The sequence below is a fragment of the Hyperolius riggenbachi genome, chromosome 1 (assembly GCF_040937935.1).
Source record: "Hyperolius riggenbachi isolate aHypRig1 chromosome 1, aHypRig1.pri, whole genome shotgun sequence".
Taxonomy (NCBI): Eukaryota; Metazoa; Chordata; class Amphibia; order Anura; family Hyperoliidae; genus Hyperolius; species Hyperolius riggenbachi.
The window spans coordinates 429,693,565-429,709,635 of NC_090646.1; the positions used below are offsets into that span (position 1 = coordinate 429,693,565).

The 16,071-nt window shown below is 41.3% G+C and overlaps 1 protein-coding gene across 1 annotated transcript in view; it reads right to left on the reverse strand.

Moving 5' to 3' along the window:
- Positions 1–447: 447 nt before the first annotated feature.
- The window catches only part of TUT7 (terminal uridylyl transferase 7), a 110,234-nt gene continuing 94,610 nt past the window's right edge, over positions 448–16,071 (reverse strand). Inside the window, exons 28-29 of the mRNA XM_068237196.1 lie at positions 10,550–10,607; positions 448–4,703 (exon numbers count right to left, since the gene is read on the reverse strand). Of these exons, the coding sequence (XP_068093297.1) occupies positions 4,636–4,703; positions 10,550–10,607 (126 nt within the window). The 3' untranslated portion in view covers positions 448–4,635. The remainder of the gene's footprint in view (positions 4,704–10,549; positions 10,608–16,071) is intronic.

Genomic DNA, 16,071 nt, shown 5'->3' on the forward strand with positions numbered 1-16,071 from the left:
GTAGAGGACACTCTGCCTCTGTAGAGAAACTAGCACAAGTACAGCAGCCCTTGATGCCCCCCGGCCTGCTTTTAGCCCAGTGGATCGAATCGACTGAGTGCACTGCTCTCCTGACTCACTCCTCCCACTGTGACATATTAGAATGATACCAATTATTGCCCAACCCGAAAGATTTAGTGCATGCTTGTAATCCAAAAACCTTCTTCAGACACACATCCTATGTGCCATCTAGCCTTGAAAGATTAACCCACGCACAACTGAGCACCAAAAAGGAGCATGAAGCTTGTTTTTTTACCAATATAGATCAAGGTCATGGAAATGTCACCTTTCTCCAGTGTTGGTTATATCAATCATTAGGCATGCTCTTTTCACTACTTATTCAGTATCAGAATGCCCATATAGTGGTTACTGTGAACAACGCTTATTCAAAATGAAACAACCAACAACTTAACTGTGTACAAGGAAGCACAATGATTTTAATCTTTTTGGTTTCCCAGATACATTTTTAATTGCTTCCAACCATGTAATAGGACATACTGCACACATATTGCAAAGACTGGTTGACATTGCTTAAAAGAATGCATAAAAACTGAGGAAGATGTAAAACATAAAAGCAGAAACTTAAAACTGTGGCTTATGTCTGAAAAAAGACAAAATTTGGGGGAAATCGCACAATTAATTTTAAGGCCACTGGTGATCATCATTTAGCACATTTTTCTGAAGGGGAAAGTACACACAACACCACCTTATTAATTTAACAAGGCATACAGAATTGTGCAAGTATATTACTCTATTTCAATAGAGAATTCATGTTTAACAAATTGAAATTCTTAATACGGTAGGTGCTATGGGTTGCAGCATTGTACTGCCTTACTGAAAAAGCCTGAGTTACTATTGATGCATCATTCCTAGAAAATGAAAAATCTATATTGCCTTTATAAGCTTAAATCTCACATTTGAGTGTACAAATCAGAGAAGTTGCCGTTTTGATTGACCATTTTGTTTTGTAAATTAACAACTCACCCCAAGATTTCTTAAAACACCATTGTTTCCAATATGATTCTTTTCATCTCCAGAATATTGCATTTTACAAAATAGGAAAGAATATCAAGTCACAGCAGGCATCATTTATCAAGGTTGGAGGAAATTTTGTTAGTGTAGCAACCAGACACTCCCAGTTTCAAAAAAATGCAAGTTGGAGGATCCGAAGTATAAGGCTTAATACACATCCTATTTTGATTGGCCAATCACTGACCAAATTGTACCATCTCCAATATGAGAGTTTACCTACACAAACTGTTTATAGTATTCAAAAATCTTTTAACCCTCATACAGCATGGAGGTGGTAACATTTTCCAACTGAAATTGAAGGGGTGTACCATACTTTGGTCAATTTTACCACTTCCATGTTCTATGAGGGCCAAAAGATTTTGAATGCTAGAGCAGATTATATAAAGTAAGCGCTCTTACCAAATGTAAGGTGGTAAAATTTGTCAATGATTGGCCAATAAAAATTGCATGTGTGTATGCACCCTTATATTCTGCAACTCTTCCTGCTGAACTTTGGTAATTAAGCACATAAAGATCTGCCCAATGGACATGTCACAGATTGAAAACTGGGCAGTCATTTGGAGCACATCAGATATTCTGAAACCTAGCAGCAATTTTGCAGAGGTATTGGATTTGCAACATACTGGGGGAAAAAAAAGGCTCAGTATGTTACATTTGTCTTTTGTTAAAGATTCTGTATAGAAAGCGGTGTTTGATTCCATTGCATCTCTGGTTTTGTCCAATAAAGTGGTTACCAAAGTTCCACAGTCCATAGACCGTTTTAGCCAAGTCAAACAGGTGCTGAAAACTTTTCACTAACAAAGTAAACAAAAACATAATTTACTGGAAATGGAAGCCACATCTCAGGGCTGGAGACCATGCAACATTGGTCTGTACGACACTTGTGGGACATCAGAATGCTTGAGAATCACTGCACTCAGTTAATCAGTGTGAGGGCCCATTTCCCCTTGTGCGGTGCGAATCGCCGCAGTAAAAATTTGCATGCGGGTGTATGAGAATTCGCATGAATGATGCTGTATGAGAATTTAGCCCTGGCAGTGCCTGTGTGCTTTTCCATTGATTCCATGCGAATTCGCATACACCCGCACAGCGGTATGTGAATTCTGATGGCTCTGCCATGCAAATTTTTCACGCGGACGAAAACGCTCAGAAATCCTGACAAGTGGAAACAGTCCCATCCACTTGTATTGGCTATGCGAATTCGCATGCGGCAAACACATGCGAATTTGCGATAGTGGAAACGGGCCCTAAAGGATACATAGATCTGCTTACTTTGTGGAATCTTTACTTGACAGTAAATGTACCATAATCAAATAGCATGGCTCAGCCTCATTTGTCAAGTCCAGCCACAGGCAAGTATAAGTTTCTGAAACAGCAGCAGTCACATGCCTGGCACTTGTCAGCCATCTCCAGCTCTGGAGAAGAGGCACGATTCCACAGGCTAGAAAAGCAGTGGCCCATGAAGCCCTCAGAGCTGGTTAGGGTTGTGTGTCTTGAATCGGTAAAAAGTGATAGATGTATGGATACTGGATAGTAAAGGGTGTCATAAATGTGACCTTTTACAGCAATTAGATCTACTTTTGCAACTTCATATCTCAACAAAAGGCCATTATTAGAAAGTGAGTGGGGTGTAAAAATAAAAAAAAATTTGTGCCCACGGATTAAAATTAAAGTTGGGAACAATTGCTGTAAAATTAGTTTTATATTGTAAAGCACATCTATTTCTAAATGCAGGTAAATTGTGCTGCATTTGGAAGTACATGTGCCATCAGTCTTGTGGTCTCAATACCAAGACTAGAAATGCATCCTGCAATGTGGCCATAAACAGTAACACTACTGGACATGGTTCTAATGGATCACACACACACACACCATTGTGTTTTGAAGAAAGCAGAAATCTAGAGGTAAGTATAGAGATGAAAACCTTAACAGCATAGGGAACCCTAAAGTCAGAAGCTTTTAGCCTAATCACTCACCATCTTTGTTATAAGTGTTGAAAAGGGAGAACCACTGTTAGCAGCAAACAAAAAACAAAACAAAAAACAAAAACACATACCTTTTCCCAGAGATAAGCCCATCTTACAGCCAGGTCACGAGACACTAAGTAGCTCCTACTAGTCACGTCTACTAAGGTGTAAATCTGCTGCTACTAATGTGTTCATACAGTTGGCAAGAACTACTACATCAGTAGCAACTACTTAGCATCTTAGTAATAGTGATTAGTATCAGCAACTAAATCTCCCATGTGATAAGCACCTTAAAAGTGACACTGCAGTCACAAATCTAACACCTCCCTTCACTTATGGTCCAATTCTAGGTAATCTGTAGTCTGTGCATGAAATTAAATGGCCCCTGAAGTTGTAGACTGAGCAGTAACATGACCACACAAAAAAAATAAAATAAAATAAACCAAAAGGGGCTTTTTCCACTACACGCAGATTGGATGCAGAAAGACTCCAATGAATGCCTATTGGCCTGTTTCCACTAAACGCATTTTTTCTGATGCAGATTTTCCCATAGGCATTCATTGAAGTCAGTTTTTCTGCATCCAATCTGCATGTAGTGGAAACAGGCCCAAGTCTTTCCTTGCCTGTCAGGGTAAAATGGAATCACATAATCGATCATATTTTCCCCAAAATTGGCCACTGTATTAGGAAAAAAAAAATTCCATCCACACATCCGCAGGTCAAAATCTAGCTGACCTTAGCTGAATGGAAGGATCAACATTCATCCACAACTGGTTCAGTCTCTCCTTTAGTTGTGGTCAGGTGATCCACCATTGGCTTCTAGTCATGTAGCAGACAAGCAAGAACAAAATCCCTGAAGTAGCAAACTGCAGGAAATAAGTACCTATGGAGGTGTCCATTTTAGTAGCTTTCAGTTCAACAGAAGGTGGGGGTTAGCTACGCAATTACAATTTCGCCTTAAGGTGTTGCAGAATATAAATGGATAAGCGTAAGGGAAAAGTCATGGGGGGGGAGGGGATTACAAAAATGCATCAATTACATCCAATTAGGTATTTACATAAAAAGGTGACTAATAACCAAGATATCCACAATTCATTATAATAAAATCATGTTTGTAACTACAGCAGCTGTTCAAACAATTTTTACACAAGTATTCCTGACACAATAAATATCAATTTACCTTCCAAAAATATCTAAATTTCTGCGAAAGGAAAAGGAGTATCAGTCAGTTGGTGCGCTATATATAGGACATATAGAGCAGCACTGCAATTAAAAAGGACATGGGCAAAAAAGGGCACCATACAGTCTAAACTGAATAGTTTTTAACTTTCCGGCAAACACTGATTTGTGGCAGTCAGTTAAAAGCTTTAAAATAAATTAAGAAATAGACGCCCATGGTAAGAGATGATTAAAAAAATGCATTTAAGTTTTAAACTTGCCATAATGAGATTAAAATAATTATTTAATTGTGTCCAATTTCTTTGCTGCTGTTCTGAAGGTATAGTTGATGTCAACGTAAACTTCATTCCATAACCAAAGTAAAAATGAATACACTTGGACGGATTAAATTCCCATCACTAGCAGCATCATTCTGCCTTTACTGTTCCTGCTGTGTCCTCCTCTGCGAGGCTTTTCCCTGAGACATGTATTTGCTAGAAAGGCTGCCTGGAGAAAAAGGAAAAAATAAAGTGTTGGATTGTTAAAAGCTTTAAAATAAGAGCATGATTGAAAGATAGAAAACAAAATGTTACTACAACATTTTCCAAAACTCTCCAGAGGCACTACAACACGGGACCAAAAGAACACCATGCGCCAACCTCCTTAAAGGGGAACTTCAGCCTAAACAAACATACTGTCTTTAAATTACATTAGTTATGTAAATTAGAATAGATAGGTAATATAATCTCTTACCCACCCTGTTTTAAAAGAACAGGCAAATGTTTGTGATTCATGGGGGATGCCATCTTTGTCATGGGGGCAGCCATCTTTTTGGTTGAAAGGAGGTGACAAGGAGCATGAGACACAGTTCCAACTGTCCTGTGTCCTGATTACCCCTCCCAGCTGCATGCGCTAGGCTCCAAATGTCAATTTCAAAATGTAAAAAAAAAAAAAAAAAAAAAAAAAAATTGCACCAAAACAGCAGAACGAGAACAAAATCAGAAATCCCATCATGCTTTGCACAGCATCAGGGAAAAAAAGCCCGGGCAGTTTTCTTCTGTGCAGCTAAAAAATGAGGCTTGTATAAGAGAAACAAAGTTCTGATGCTGTGAAACTGTTAAAGAAACACCAGGCCTTTTCAGTGCTGCTGAGTCGATTTTTAGTCCGGAGGTTCACTTTAAGAGGCGCTGTAAGCCATACTATGCCATATAAAAAAAACGGCATATACAAGTAGATAAATACTAGCTCTACTTACATAACATGTGTATTGCACGGTCCAAGTGTTGATTTCAGTTAACTTTATAAAATAAGGGGAAAAAAAAAAAAAAAAAAAAAAAAAAAAAAAAAAAAAAAAAAGGTAAATGGAGAGAATTCTGTTCGCTGGCAGGGGCCATCTTTACTCCCTCCAGCTGAAGCCAATGGTGAGGTCATTTCCTCCCCTCCCCACACCAATAGCGAGCGTTATGTCACAGGCACCTGTAAATGCAGGCAATCCCTAAGGAAATGGTAGCAGGGTTTAAAAGCTTGTGAAAAAGTTGCATGGCTTTTAGACCCTAAATCTAGAAATAATCATAATGCCAGAAAGTTTCACAGAAGTGGTCAATTACGATAGACCCTTTCAAAAGGATTAATATAATTTTCATCTGGCTGTATAACTTGGGAGTTTTGAGGCACATATCTACTGTATTTTTCCGCATTTAAAGGACACACCTAGGGTTAGCGAGCAAACACACTAAACCTGGTGTTTCTATAGTGCATGGGTGCCTTATGGACCTAGTGGCTACAGTGCAAAATTGTCCGCTACAGAAGAGAAAAGGCTTGTGTGTACAGAGGCTGGAGCAATGGGGAAAGGAACATAGTGACTGGATGGGCAAGTGCTTCCCTGCGCACTCTGCATCTGTTACAATATCTTTGGAATATAAGACGCATCTACTTTTCCTCCACCTTAGCGGCTGCCACCAATTACATTTATAAAGGGGGACAGTGCAGGAGGACATTAGGAAGCCCCTAGACCACAGACATACCAGGTTTAGTAAGCAGGGACTAGGGGTGGGCAAGCGGGTATCTTGCCCCAGGCGCAGTTTGTTGAATTCTTTAAAAGGCGGCAAAATGAATGGCACTTTAGGCGCCAAAACCTGACCTTGCCCCAGGAGCAACTTGGTCTTGATCCGTCCCTGTTAGTAAATTTAGTTTAGTAGAATTTAGTTTATATTTATAGTTTGGTTGGGGGTGGGTGGGGCTGGAACAAACATCTGTTTATTTAATTTCCTGGTTAAAAACTTATGAATGGTCAAAAAAAAAAAAAAAAAAAAAAAAAACACATGTCCTAATACAAACGCAAAGCAATCCAAGGTTCACCGATGGCAAGAGAAGTCTTGGCACTATATCAGTGTACTCCATGAACTTGAAAGTGAATCTGTGCCAAGTTTTTCCAAAAATAAAAATGAATGTTAAGTGTTCATATGTCCCATATGTTAAGCAAAGAATAAAAGTCAATGCCTGGAACAGTGTTGTGTGAGGAACAACCTTTCTTTCTTACTGTGCAAAACTCCTGTAGACAAGGCATACATGCCACATTTAAATGTGTTCACCAGTGATAGAAATACTATTAATCCTGTGATGCTCCCATTTGCTTAGGTTAAAGTCCAAACATTTGGGGACCCAAATCCCCTGGGTGCTTTGTAGAGATACCTACTATACCAGTGAAATAGGTCTGAATCATTCTCAAATATTTGCAGTTTATACACACTACTCAGCATTCTAAATGATTTTACAGAGCAGGCTAGTGAACTTTTAGGGCCCGTTTCCACTAGTGCGACGCGATTTCGCCGGCATTCCGACGCTTGTAAAAACGCATGCGGGTGCGTTTCCGCATGCGTTTTTACCCGCGATTTCGCGTGCGATTTCGCATGGCAGGGTGCCATGCGAAATTAACCATGACACTGCCAGGACCAAATAACATTGGGAAGGGTGCGAAATCGCACGCGAAATCGCGGGTAAAAACGCATGTACCAAACGCATGCGTTTTTACTATTAAATACATTAGCGGCGATTCGCACGGATTCCCGACGCAGGCGAAAACTGTGGGTCCCGCCGTGCAGATTTGGCCCGCTTCCAAATCGCTCCCGCACGCCGCACAGGTGGAAACAGCCCCATCCACTAACATTAGCTATGCGAATCCGCATGCAGTGCCCGCATGCGGATTCGCCCTAGTGGAAACGAGCCCTTAAACTATTCTCTGAAGGGAAAAAAAAAACAAAAAAAAAAAAAAACAGTGCCAGACACTTGAGATAACAAGCTTCAGAAGACCGCTCTTTTGCATAGATAACTGGAGTTTCTTAACTCTTCCTGTACTAGAAACAATATTGGACTTATGTCTCTGCTCCTAATGTTTTATTTCTTAGCTGTACTACACATACAAATCATATTTTTCCCCCGCTTCAGTGTCTCTTTAACCACTTCACAACTGAGGGGTTTTACCCCTTCAGCATCCAAGCAATTTTCACCTTTCAGCTCCTTCCATTCATTTGCAAATAACTTTATCTCCACTTATCAGAATGAAATGTGTAAAATGTGTTTTTTTTTATCACTAATTACGCTTACTTTGGGTGGTACATTATGCCAAGAATTTTATTCTAAATGTTTTTTAATGGAAAAATAAGAAAAAAAAATGGAAAAAATCCTTATTTTTCAGTTTTCGGCCATTATAATTTTTAAATAATGCATGCTACCATAATAAAAATCCATGTCATTTATTTGCCCATTTGTACCGGTTATTACACCATTTCAACGATGTCTCTATCACAATGTCTGGCGCCAATATTTTATTAGGAAATAAAGATGCATTTTTTTTCAGTTTTGCATCCATCACTAATAAAAAGCCCATAATTTATAAAGTAACAGTATTATAGCCTCTTGACATACATATTAAAAAAAAGTTCAGTCCCTAAGAAAACTATTTATGCATTTTCCATAATTTTTTTTTTTTTTTTTAGAAAAGTAAAATAAAATAAATTTACAATGTTGGTAACTATTGGGGAGTGTGGGAGGTGAGGGGTTAATTTAAAATGTAAAAACAGGTCTTTGCATTCAAAAAAATTGCTTTTAGATGTAGTTTTACTATTTGGCCACAAGATGGCCTAAGTCTTTTTTTTTTATACGTCCTGTAAGCGAAATATGTATGCTTACAGAAAGTGTACTGAGGATGGGAAACGTTTATTAGAATGATCGTGCAGCTTCTCATAAAAGGTGCCGATAATTGCTATGGGGACTTAGATCAATGATTAGGAATTGCTTTCCCATTCATTGATCTCCTGGTGGGCAGATGGCAACATGAACGAGCGCACAAATAAGTGGGAGCGGGTACAGTAGTGGTAGCAGCGGGAGTACGTATATTTACTCCCCTGGGCGGTTAGATGAAGTCTGCAGGGGAGTAGATATACTGTACTGGAGCCGTGAAGTGGTTAAGGTCGCTTCACTTTTACTTCATCAGCTATGGGACATGACTAAAGTCTAATGCTGGGAATACAAGTTATGTTTTTCGCTTTCGATTCAGCACACGATCAGCCATTCGTTTCTTATCTTTTTTCCATTCACTTCTATGAGATATCGAGCAGAACAGAGTCGAGCGGGAAAAAAAAAAAAAAAAAAAAAAAAACCATGGAAGGCATCTATCTGAGCGATTCTTCGCAAAAAAAGTAACGTGTATTCCCAGCATAATGCCTCGTACACGTCATACAATTTTCTGTTCGATTTACCTGCCAGATAGATAATTTCCAACATGTTGGAAATTATCTAACCATCTATCTGCCAGCAATTAAGCATTGTTCTACTCAGCAGGAGATAACCAGAAGACAATGCATCAGAGATAATTACCAGTACAGTGGCGTACCTAGGGCACTTAGCACCCGGTGCTGGGTATTAAAAGACACCCGCCCCCCCCCCTAAAATAATGGGCGTGGCCACAACCTGCGGCATGCTTCGCTGCAAAAAATGGGCGTGGTCATGACCAGATGAGGGTGGAGCTAACTGTAACTTAAAGTATTAGCTAGTATAGTTGCCCCAGTAAGGCTAGTATAGTTGCCCCCAGTAAGCACAGTTGCCCCCAGTAAGCACAGTTGCCCCCAGTAAGCACAGTTGCCCCCAGTAAGCTAATATAGTTGCCCCCAGTGTAGGTGCCCCAGGAGTGGGAAGCAGGGCTAGATGGAGGGGCTGTGGAGGGGTCCCTCACCTGGGACCCCTCCTTCTGCCTCTCTCCCCCCTCTCCAGAATATCGGCGACAAGTGCGGGGCGGCCGGAGGCGTATGGACAATTACTCACCTGATTTCCGCGTTCCAAGCATGGAGCGCAGCGTCATGACGTTACAGGTCTCCGTCTTCAATGCCGCCCACTGTGCTTCCGCTAATCAGGAAGAACAGTGGGCGGCATTGAAGACGGAGACCTGTAACGTCATGATGCTGCGCTCCACGCTTGGAACGCGGAAATCAGGTAATTGTCCATACGCCTCCGGCCGCCCCGCACTTGTCGCCGCTAATTTCTGGAGGGGGAGAGAGAGGCAGAAGGAGAGGTCCCAGGTGAGGGAGAGGGGATATGTCCCCCCTCCCCACCGCTGCCTCTACAGCCCCTCCTTCTAGCCCTGCTTCCCCCTCCTGCTGTGCTGCTGTGGGGGGTCGTGGCGACACCCCCCTGGGTGTCTGGCACCCGGTGCGCCACGCCCCCCTGCGCCCTACGGTAGGGACGCCACTGGACCAGTCAGCTGCCTTCACTTATCTGTGCATTTTTCATATTTGAAATTTTGCATTTTGTGAGTTTCCTTTGCATATCAAATAATCCATTTACATGACAATGAATCGAAATAAACTTCAAAATCAGACACTATTTTCATGTAACAAATTCGATTTTTCTGCCTTCCATTCACTTACATTGTAAGCAAAACGCATGCCAGTTAAAAAATAAATAAAAGCACAAAAAAGTAGGCAGTTTTTTTTTCTGCAGAAGGAGGGAAAAAATTAAAACCATGCACAACGATGAAAGTCAAAATGCGATGCCATTGACCATTAGATGTGCAGCATCGCAAGTGAATTCTTTTATGTGCGAAAGATGCCTTGGAGGAGTTGTACATTGTGCCTGCCTCTTCCATATTCCCCTAGTTGGTCACAGGATGACTTTCACACATCACCTTATATACTAGCCAGTCATATTACAGTATCAATAGTGAGGCTGTAGTTAGTGGAAGGCTTGGATGGTGTAATGGGCATAAGCCAAGCTCACCTTTTACAGGAAAAATGAAAAGTTTGCATTTTAGTTCAAAGCAACCTGTCCCAAACAAAAAATATTGATTTAATACAACATACCTGATTGAGGGCTGAAAGACAACTTCTGTTTCTTTTTGTCATCTTGTAATGGTACCATCTAAGATAGAATATAAAAAACAAAAAACAAACATTAAGAGTGGCTGTAATTTTGTAGAAGGAAGCATACTTGGGTAAAAGGACACAGACTGGAAATGGCAGAGTTAGAAAATAGAGAAAAAGATTTAATAGCAGTGATATGTCCAGCAGGTTATTTAGAACAAGTTATGTCCGAGAAGAAAAAGGAGGTTGGAAGTGAGATTGGACACAGCATGTCTCCTTCTGGGATCATAAAGTAATAAGGTAATCTTCGGGCTCTTGATTGTTTTGCCGAGTGGAAATGTATGTACTTTCTTTCTGCTGCACTGTCAAGTGGTACAAGGCCTCATTCATCATACTGGTGAAGCTGTAGTAATTGGATTGGAGTGCTAATGTTAGAAAAGCAAAGAGCTGGAAGTGCAGACAGAGGAGTAGAACCAGAGCTCTGTGCTGCAGCTCTATAAAACTGAAACCAGTAATGCAATATATTTGTACAGTTGAATAGGAACTGAAGACCTTAAATCTTGAGGGATATTTGCTATACATTTAAGGAAAGCCAGAGGTGGGCTCAAAAAAAAATAAAAAAAAATGAAGTAGGCTACCTGATTCGCAGGGCTAAGCAGATCAGGTAGCCGCAAAAACCGCCGCTCTTGTGGGCCGCAATGACCCACTTTCACTTTGGTGACCGTCTCTCATAGCCTGCAGGAAGGGAGGGGATCAGCAGGGGGCATGGCCAAGGAGAGAGAGCTGCCCAAAGGCAGATCTGTAAAACCTGAAGGAACACCCCTGGCGGGCGTTTTAAACAGGGAATTGCTCTCAAGGTTTACCTCTCAGATAGCAACAAATATCGTTGCTAATCTCGGGGGGGCTATATTGCGGCAGGGGGTTGGGGGAGAGAGCGGCGGTGTGGGGACACAGAGGCAGGTCAGGAGGCAGAGAACATGCCTCTGTGTCCCATCTGCCCACCTTGGGTTCTCTTTAAAGGACAGGGATTACATTAAAATCCAAAACCATTTTACATGAAATTACACACACATACGGATGATCCTAACATCAAAGCGGTGATCACAGAGTCCCTTTAAAAGGAAACCTGAAGTGAGAAAGATATGGAGTATATGAACTGCAAATGTACACTTCTAAAGCCTGGTACACCCTTTCAATTATGATTGGCCAATCACTGACCAAATTTTACCACCTTTTTTAGTGTGAGGGTTAACAGATATTGACTACTATGAGCAGATTGTGTAGGTAAGCTCTAATACTACATGGAGGTGGTAAAATTGGTCAGCGATTGGCCAATCATAAATTGAAAGGGTGTACCAAGCTTTATTCTTAGTGGAGTGTACCTTTTACACAAATTACATGCATTACCCAGAACTGGTTAGGCTCCAGCATATTTAGCTAAATAACACACACAAAAAAAAAAAAAGCATGTGATTCTACACACATTTTGGTGAATAGTCCCAAAAGTGGTTTTAGATCATCACCATGTATTATATAGCGCCATCGACATCTTCCGCAGCGCTGTGCAGAGTATACGGTCTTGTCATTTAACTGTCCCTCAGAGGAGCTTATAATCTAATCCCTACCATAGCCATATGTTTATTTATGTAGTTTATGTATTATATAGTCAAGGGCTAATTTTAGGGGAAGCCAACTACCTTATTTGTATGTTTTTGGTATGATCACAGATCACAGGTTGTGCAGTACGCAGGCAGAATCTAGACTGCTGCAGATGAGATCACCCCCTCAGAAAGCAGAAACCTGGTGCTTATGTTGCATACCCTGCAGGCATGGGCCACTGTTTTTAAAACTGAACATACCATTTAAAAAAAAGGTAACGTGTGTAAAGGCAACAGTCTCACAATTGTAGCCCTAAGCATTAGAAGTTATTTACCAAGACCTATCACCAGCAGCAGATCAATATACAGGATCTTCTCAAAAAATTAGCATATTGTGATAAAGTTCATTATTTTCTGTAATGTACTGATAAACTGTAGACTGATATATTTTAGATTCATTACACACAACTGAAGTAGTTCAAAGCCTTTTATTGTTTTAATATTGAGGATTTTGGCATACAGCTCATGAAAACCCAAAATTCCTATCAAAAAATTAGCAGATCACGAAAAGGTTCTCTAAACGAGCTATTAACCTAATCATCTGAATCAACTAATTAACTCTAAACACCTGCAAAAGATTCCTGAGGCTTTTAAAACTTCCAGCCTGGTTTATTACTCAAAACCGCAATCATGGGTAAAGGTGCGTACACACATGCGACTATAGTCGTTTGTAACGATCGTTCCCCGATCTTTACCAACGACGATCGTTACAAAAAACGAACCACCGACTATTAAGGCAAACGACGAACGAGCCAAATCGCTACAAAAGAAAGTTCTGTCTCAGCGGATTTTAACCAACGACGATCGTTTGCAAAAGTAGTACATCGTTGGAAACGATCGTTCGTACTAGGCTTGACATGCGCATTTCACTATTTCTCCATGGAACTTCTCATTTTTATGCGCAGGCGCAATAGTTGCTTTCTGTGATGTAACGTTCGTTCTAACGATCAGATCGTTACACACATTTTAAAACTACCTTTACTTAGGTCGTTCTTTCATCAATTAAAAGTTCGTTCGTCGTTCTTAACGAACGATCGTTGTCGCATGTGTGTACGTAGCATTAGACTGCCGACCTAAGTAAGTAAGAATGTGGCGGAGATTTATTGATGATCTGTTTTTTGTGTGGGGGGGAGGACAAGAGAGAGTTTGGAAATTTTTGTCGAGCAACTTAACAATTTGGGCATCTCCCTCACAATGGAGCATAGCAAGGAGTCCATTCAGTTCTTGGATTTAGAGATAATGCGAGATGGAAATATGATGGGAACTAAGAGCTTTTTTAAAGAAACTGACAGAAACGGATATATCTCAACTAATAGTTGTCACCACCCTGCCTGGATAAAAGCAATCCCTAAGGGACAATTTTTGAGAATGAAGCGGAATTGTTCAAAAATCCATGACTATTATGCACAGGCAGATATCTTAAAGAATAGATTTATGGAGAAGGGATACATTGAGGGAGATTTACAAAACGAAATAGAAAGGGTTGGATGTATGGACAGACAGGTATTGTTGAAAAATAATGAGAAAAGAGAGGAGGGGGGAGTTTTTGACTTTGCATTCATTACGGGGTTCAATACTCAATATAAGAAACTTCAGAACATAATAAGACAACATTGGGGGATCCTGGAAACGGACCTAACCTTGAGGAGCCTTATTCCCCCCAAACCTAAATTTATTTATAGGAAGGCCCAAAATTTAAAACAAATATTAGCACCAAGCTGCGTGGAACCAAAAAAAGTTCCACGCATGCAAGGGTGGCAGACAGCAGGCTTCTTTCCATGCAGAGGTTGTAGGGCATGCAGAGAAGCAAACCCAACCAGAATAGATAGGGTAACATCATTTAGTAATGGGAGAATTTACAAAATACAGGAGTTTATCAGCTGCAATGACAGGTTTGTAGTGTACCTTGCCTGGTGTACATGTGGGTGGCAGTACATAGGAAGGACCACTAGGACCCTTAAGGAAAGGATGGGTGAGCATATCCGTAATATCCTGAAAGGTTACCCCAATCATGGAGTATCGGCGCATTTTGGGAGCCACCATAATTGCAACCCTAAAGACCTCTCGTTTTGCGCACTCCAAAAGATTTTGCCCGACTGGAGGGGAAGTAATAGGACCAAAAGGGTCTCGCAGGAGGAGACCAGGTGGATACACAGGATGGGTACACTCAGACCTGATGGTTTAAACATAGATATTGACCTGGTATGTTTTCTGGGTGACTAGGGGTGTGATGTGTGCGCATGCACCCCGGGACCCGGATACAGGGGGGTAGACCAATACAACATGAAAGTAAATAGGGGTTTTGGAGTGATGTGGTGAGACATGAGGGCCATCTCGCCAGACCTGGAGAGGCGGGCTCAAATTAATCTGGGACCGAAATCTAGGTGTAGGGGGTTAAAGATTGTGGGATTGGGGTATATACAGGTTTTGGGGTAGTGGGTATGGATGTGAGCCTCCCTGGAGCTGAGTGAAGTGGCTTTCATGTAACATAACAATGTATGATGATGTTTCTTTCTGAAAACGAACCAATTTTTCCTCCAGTAGGGTGGCTGATAGGGATAGTAATTCCTTAAGCATAGGTTGAAATGTATTAAAATGCTATGTAATTAGGTGTAGCTGTTCTTTTAAAATCTTTTAAAATTGAGAAATGTATGAACTGTATAAAATCAGATGCCTACACCATCCTTTAACATCAGGAGATGGATGATAGGATGTAGAGAAGAGTACAGCTTTTAAATGTTATTTTAGATGTATCTTATAAAGTATTATGGAACCTGCAGTTTGATTATTGGACACAAGATGGCAGGCTTGCAGGCACCGAGGGAAATAGAGTATCTAGCTATTACAGAGTATCCACGCAAGGGTACATGGCATACGCTTGGGGAGAGGAGGGTCAGAATGCTTGCGTAGTGACGTATTGACCCATACAAATGTCCGCTATACGCATCAGGCTCCATGCCCCTGATGAGTCACATGTGACGAAATCGATAGGGCGGAGCCTGATGCGGAAGTGGACTGGCGTGCAACGGAACGGCGTGGAGGCGAGATTGACCTAAGAAGGGACCCCTAAAACACAGAGCGCGCGGCGGTGATCGGGATAGAGCCCAGTAGGACGGAAGCCTGCCAGCCTAGGCCATCATTACGGGGGAGAGCCCGTTGATAAAACTCTGAGCGATTTTAAATCCTGGAACATGTGAGTGCATTGGTTTTTTTAATAAATTCATTTTTAAAAACGGTATTACGCTATGTGGAGTTCTTCCTTCTGAGGTGGTTATATACTGAAGAACTTGTTTGAGAGGAAGTTTGCTGATATTGCCTAAGAGGTGGGGGACGACCCGGGAACTGTCCCAAGGCCTATACTGACCGGTTGGTCAGTGGATGCGGTGAGTGGCACACAAAGGGTGTGGTGGTGGCCATCTCTGTTTCATTGAGGAACCTCTTACCCTATGAAAATTGAACTTTCGCATATTGTGGGCTTGATAGCCTGAATCTGTGGACTTTTGCCTGTGAACCTATGGTCTTGACTTTTACTGGCCTCCTATTCTCATGTCAACAAGGAGTTTACCTCTGTGATCCCATTTTATATGCAAATGCTTGGGGTTCAAGACACACCGTGAGCGCTTGCCTCTTTGAATTAGACTGCCGACCTGACTGCCGTCCAGAAGGCCATCATTGACACCCTCAAGCAAGAGGGTAAGACACAGAAAGAAATTTCTGAACGAATAGGCTGTTCCCAGTGTGCTGTATCAAGGCACCTCAGTGAGAAGTCTGTGGGAAGGAAAAAGTGTGGCAGAAAACGCTGCACAACGAGAAGAGGTGACCGAACCCTGAGGAAGATTGTGGAGAAGGACCATTTCCAGACCT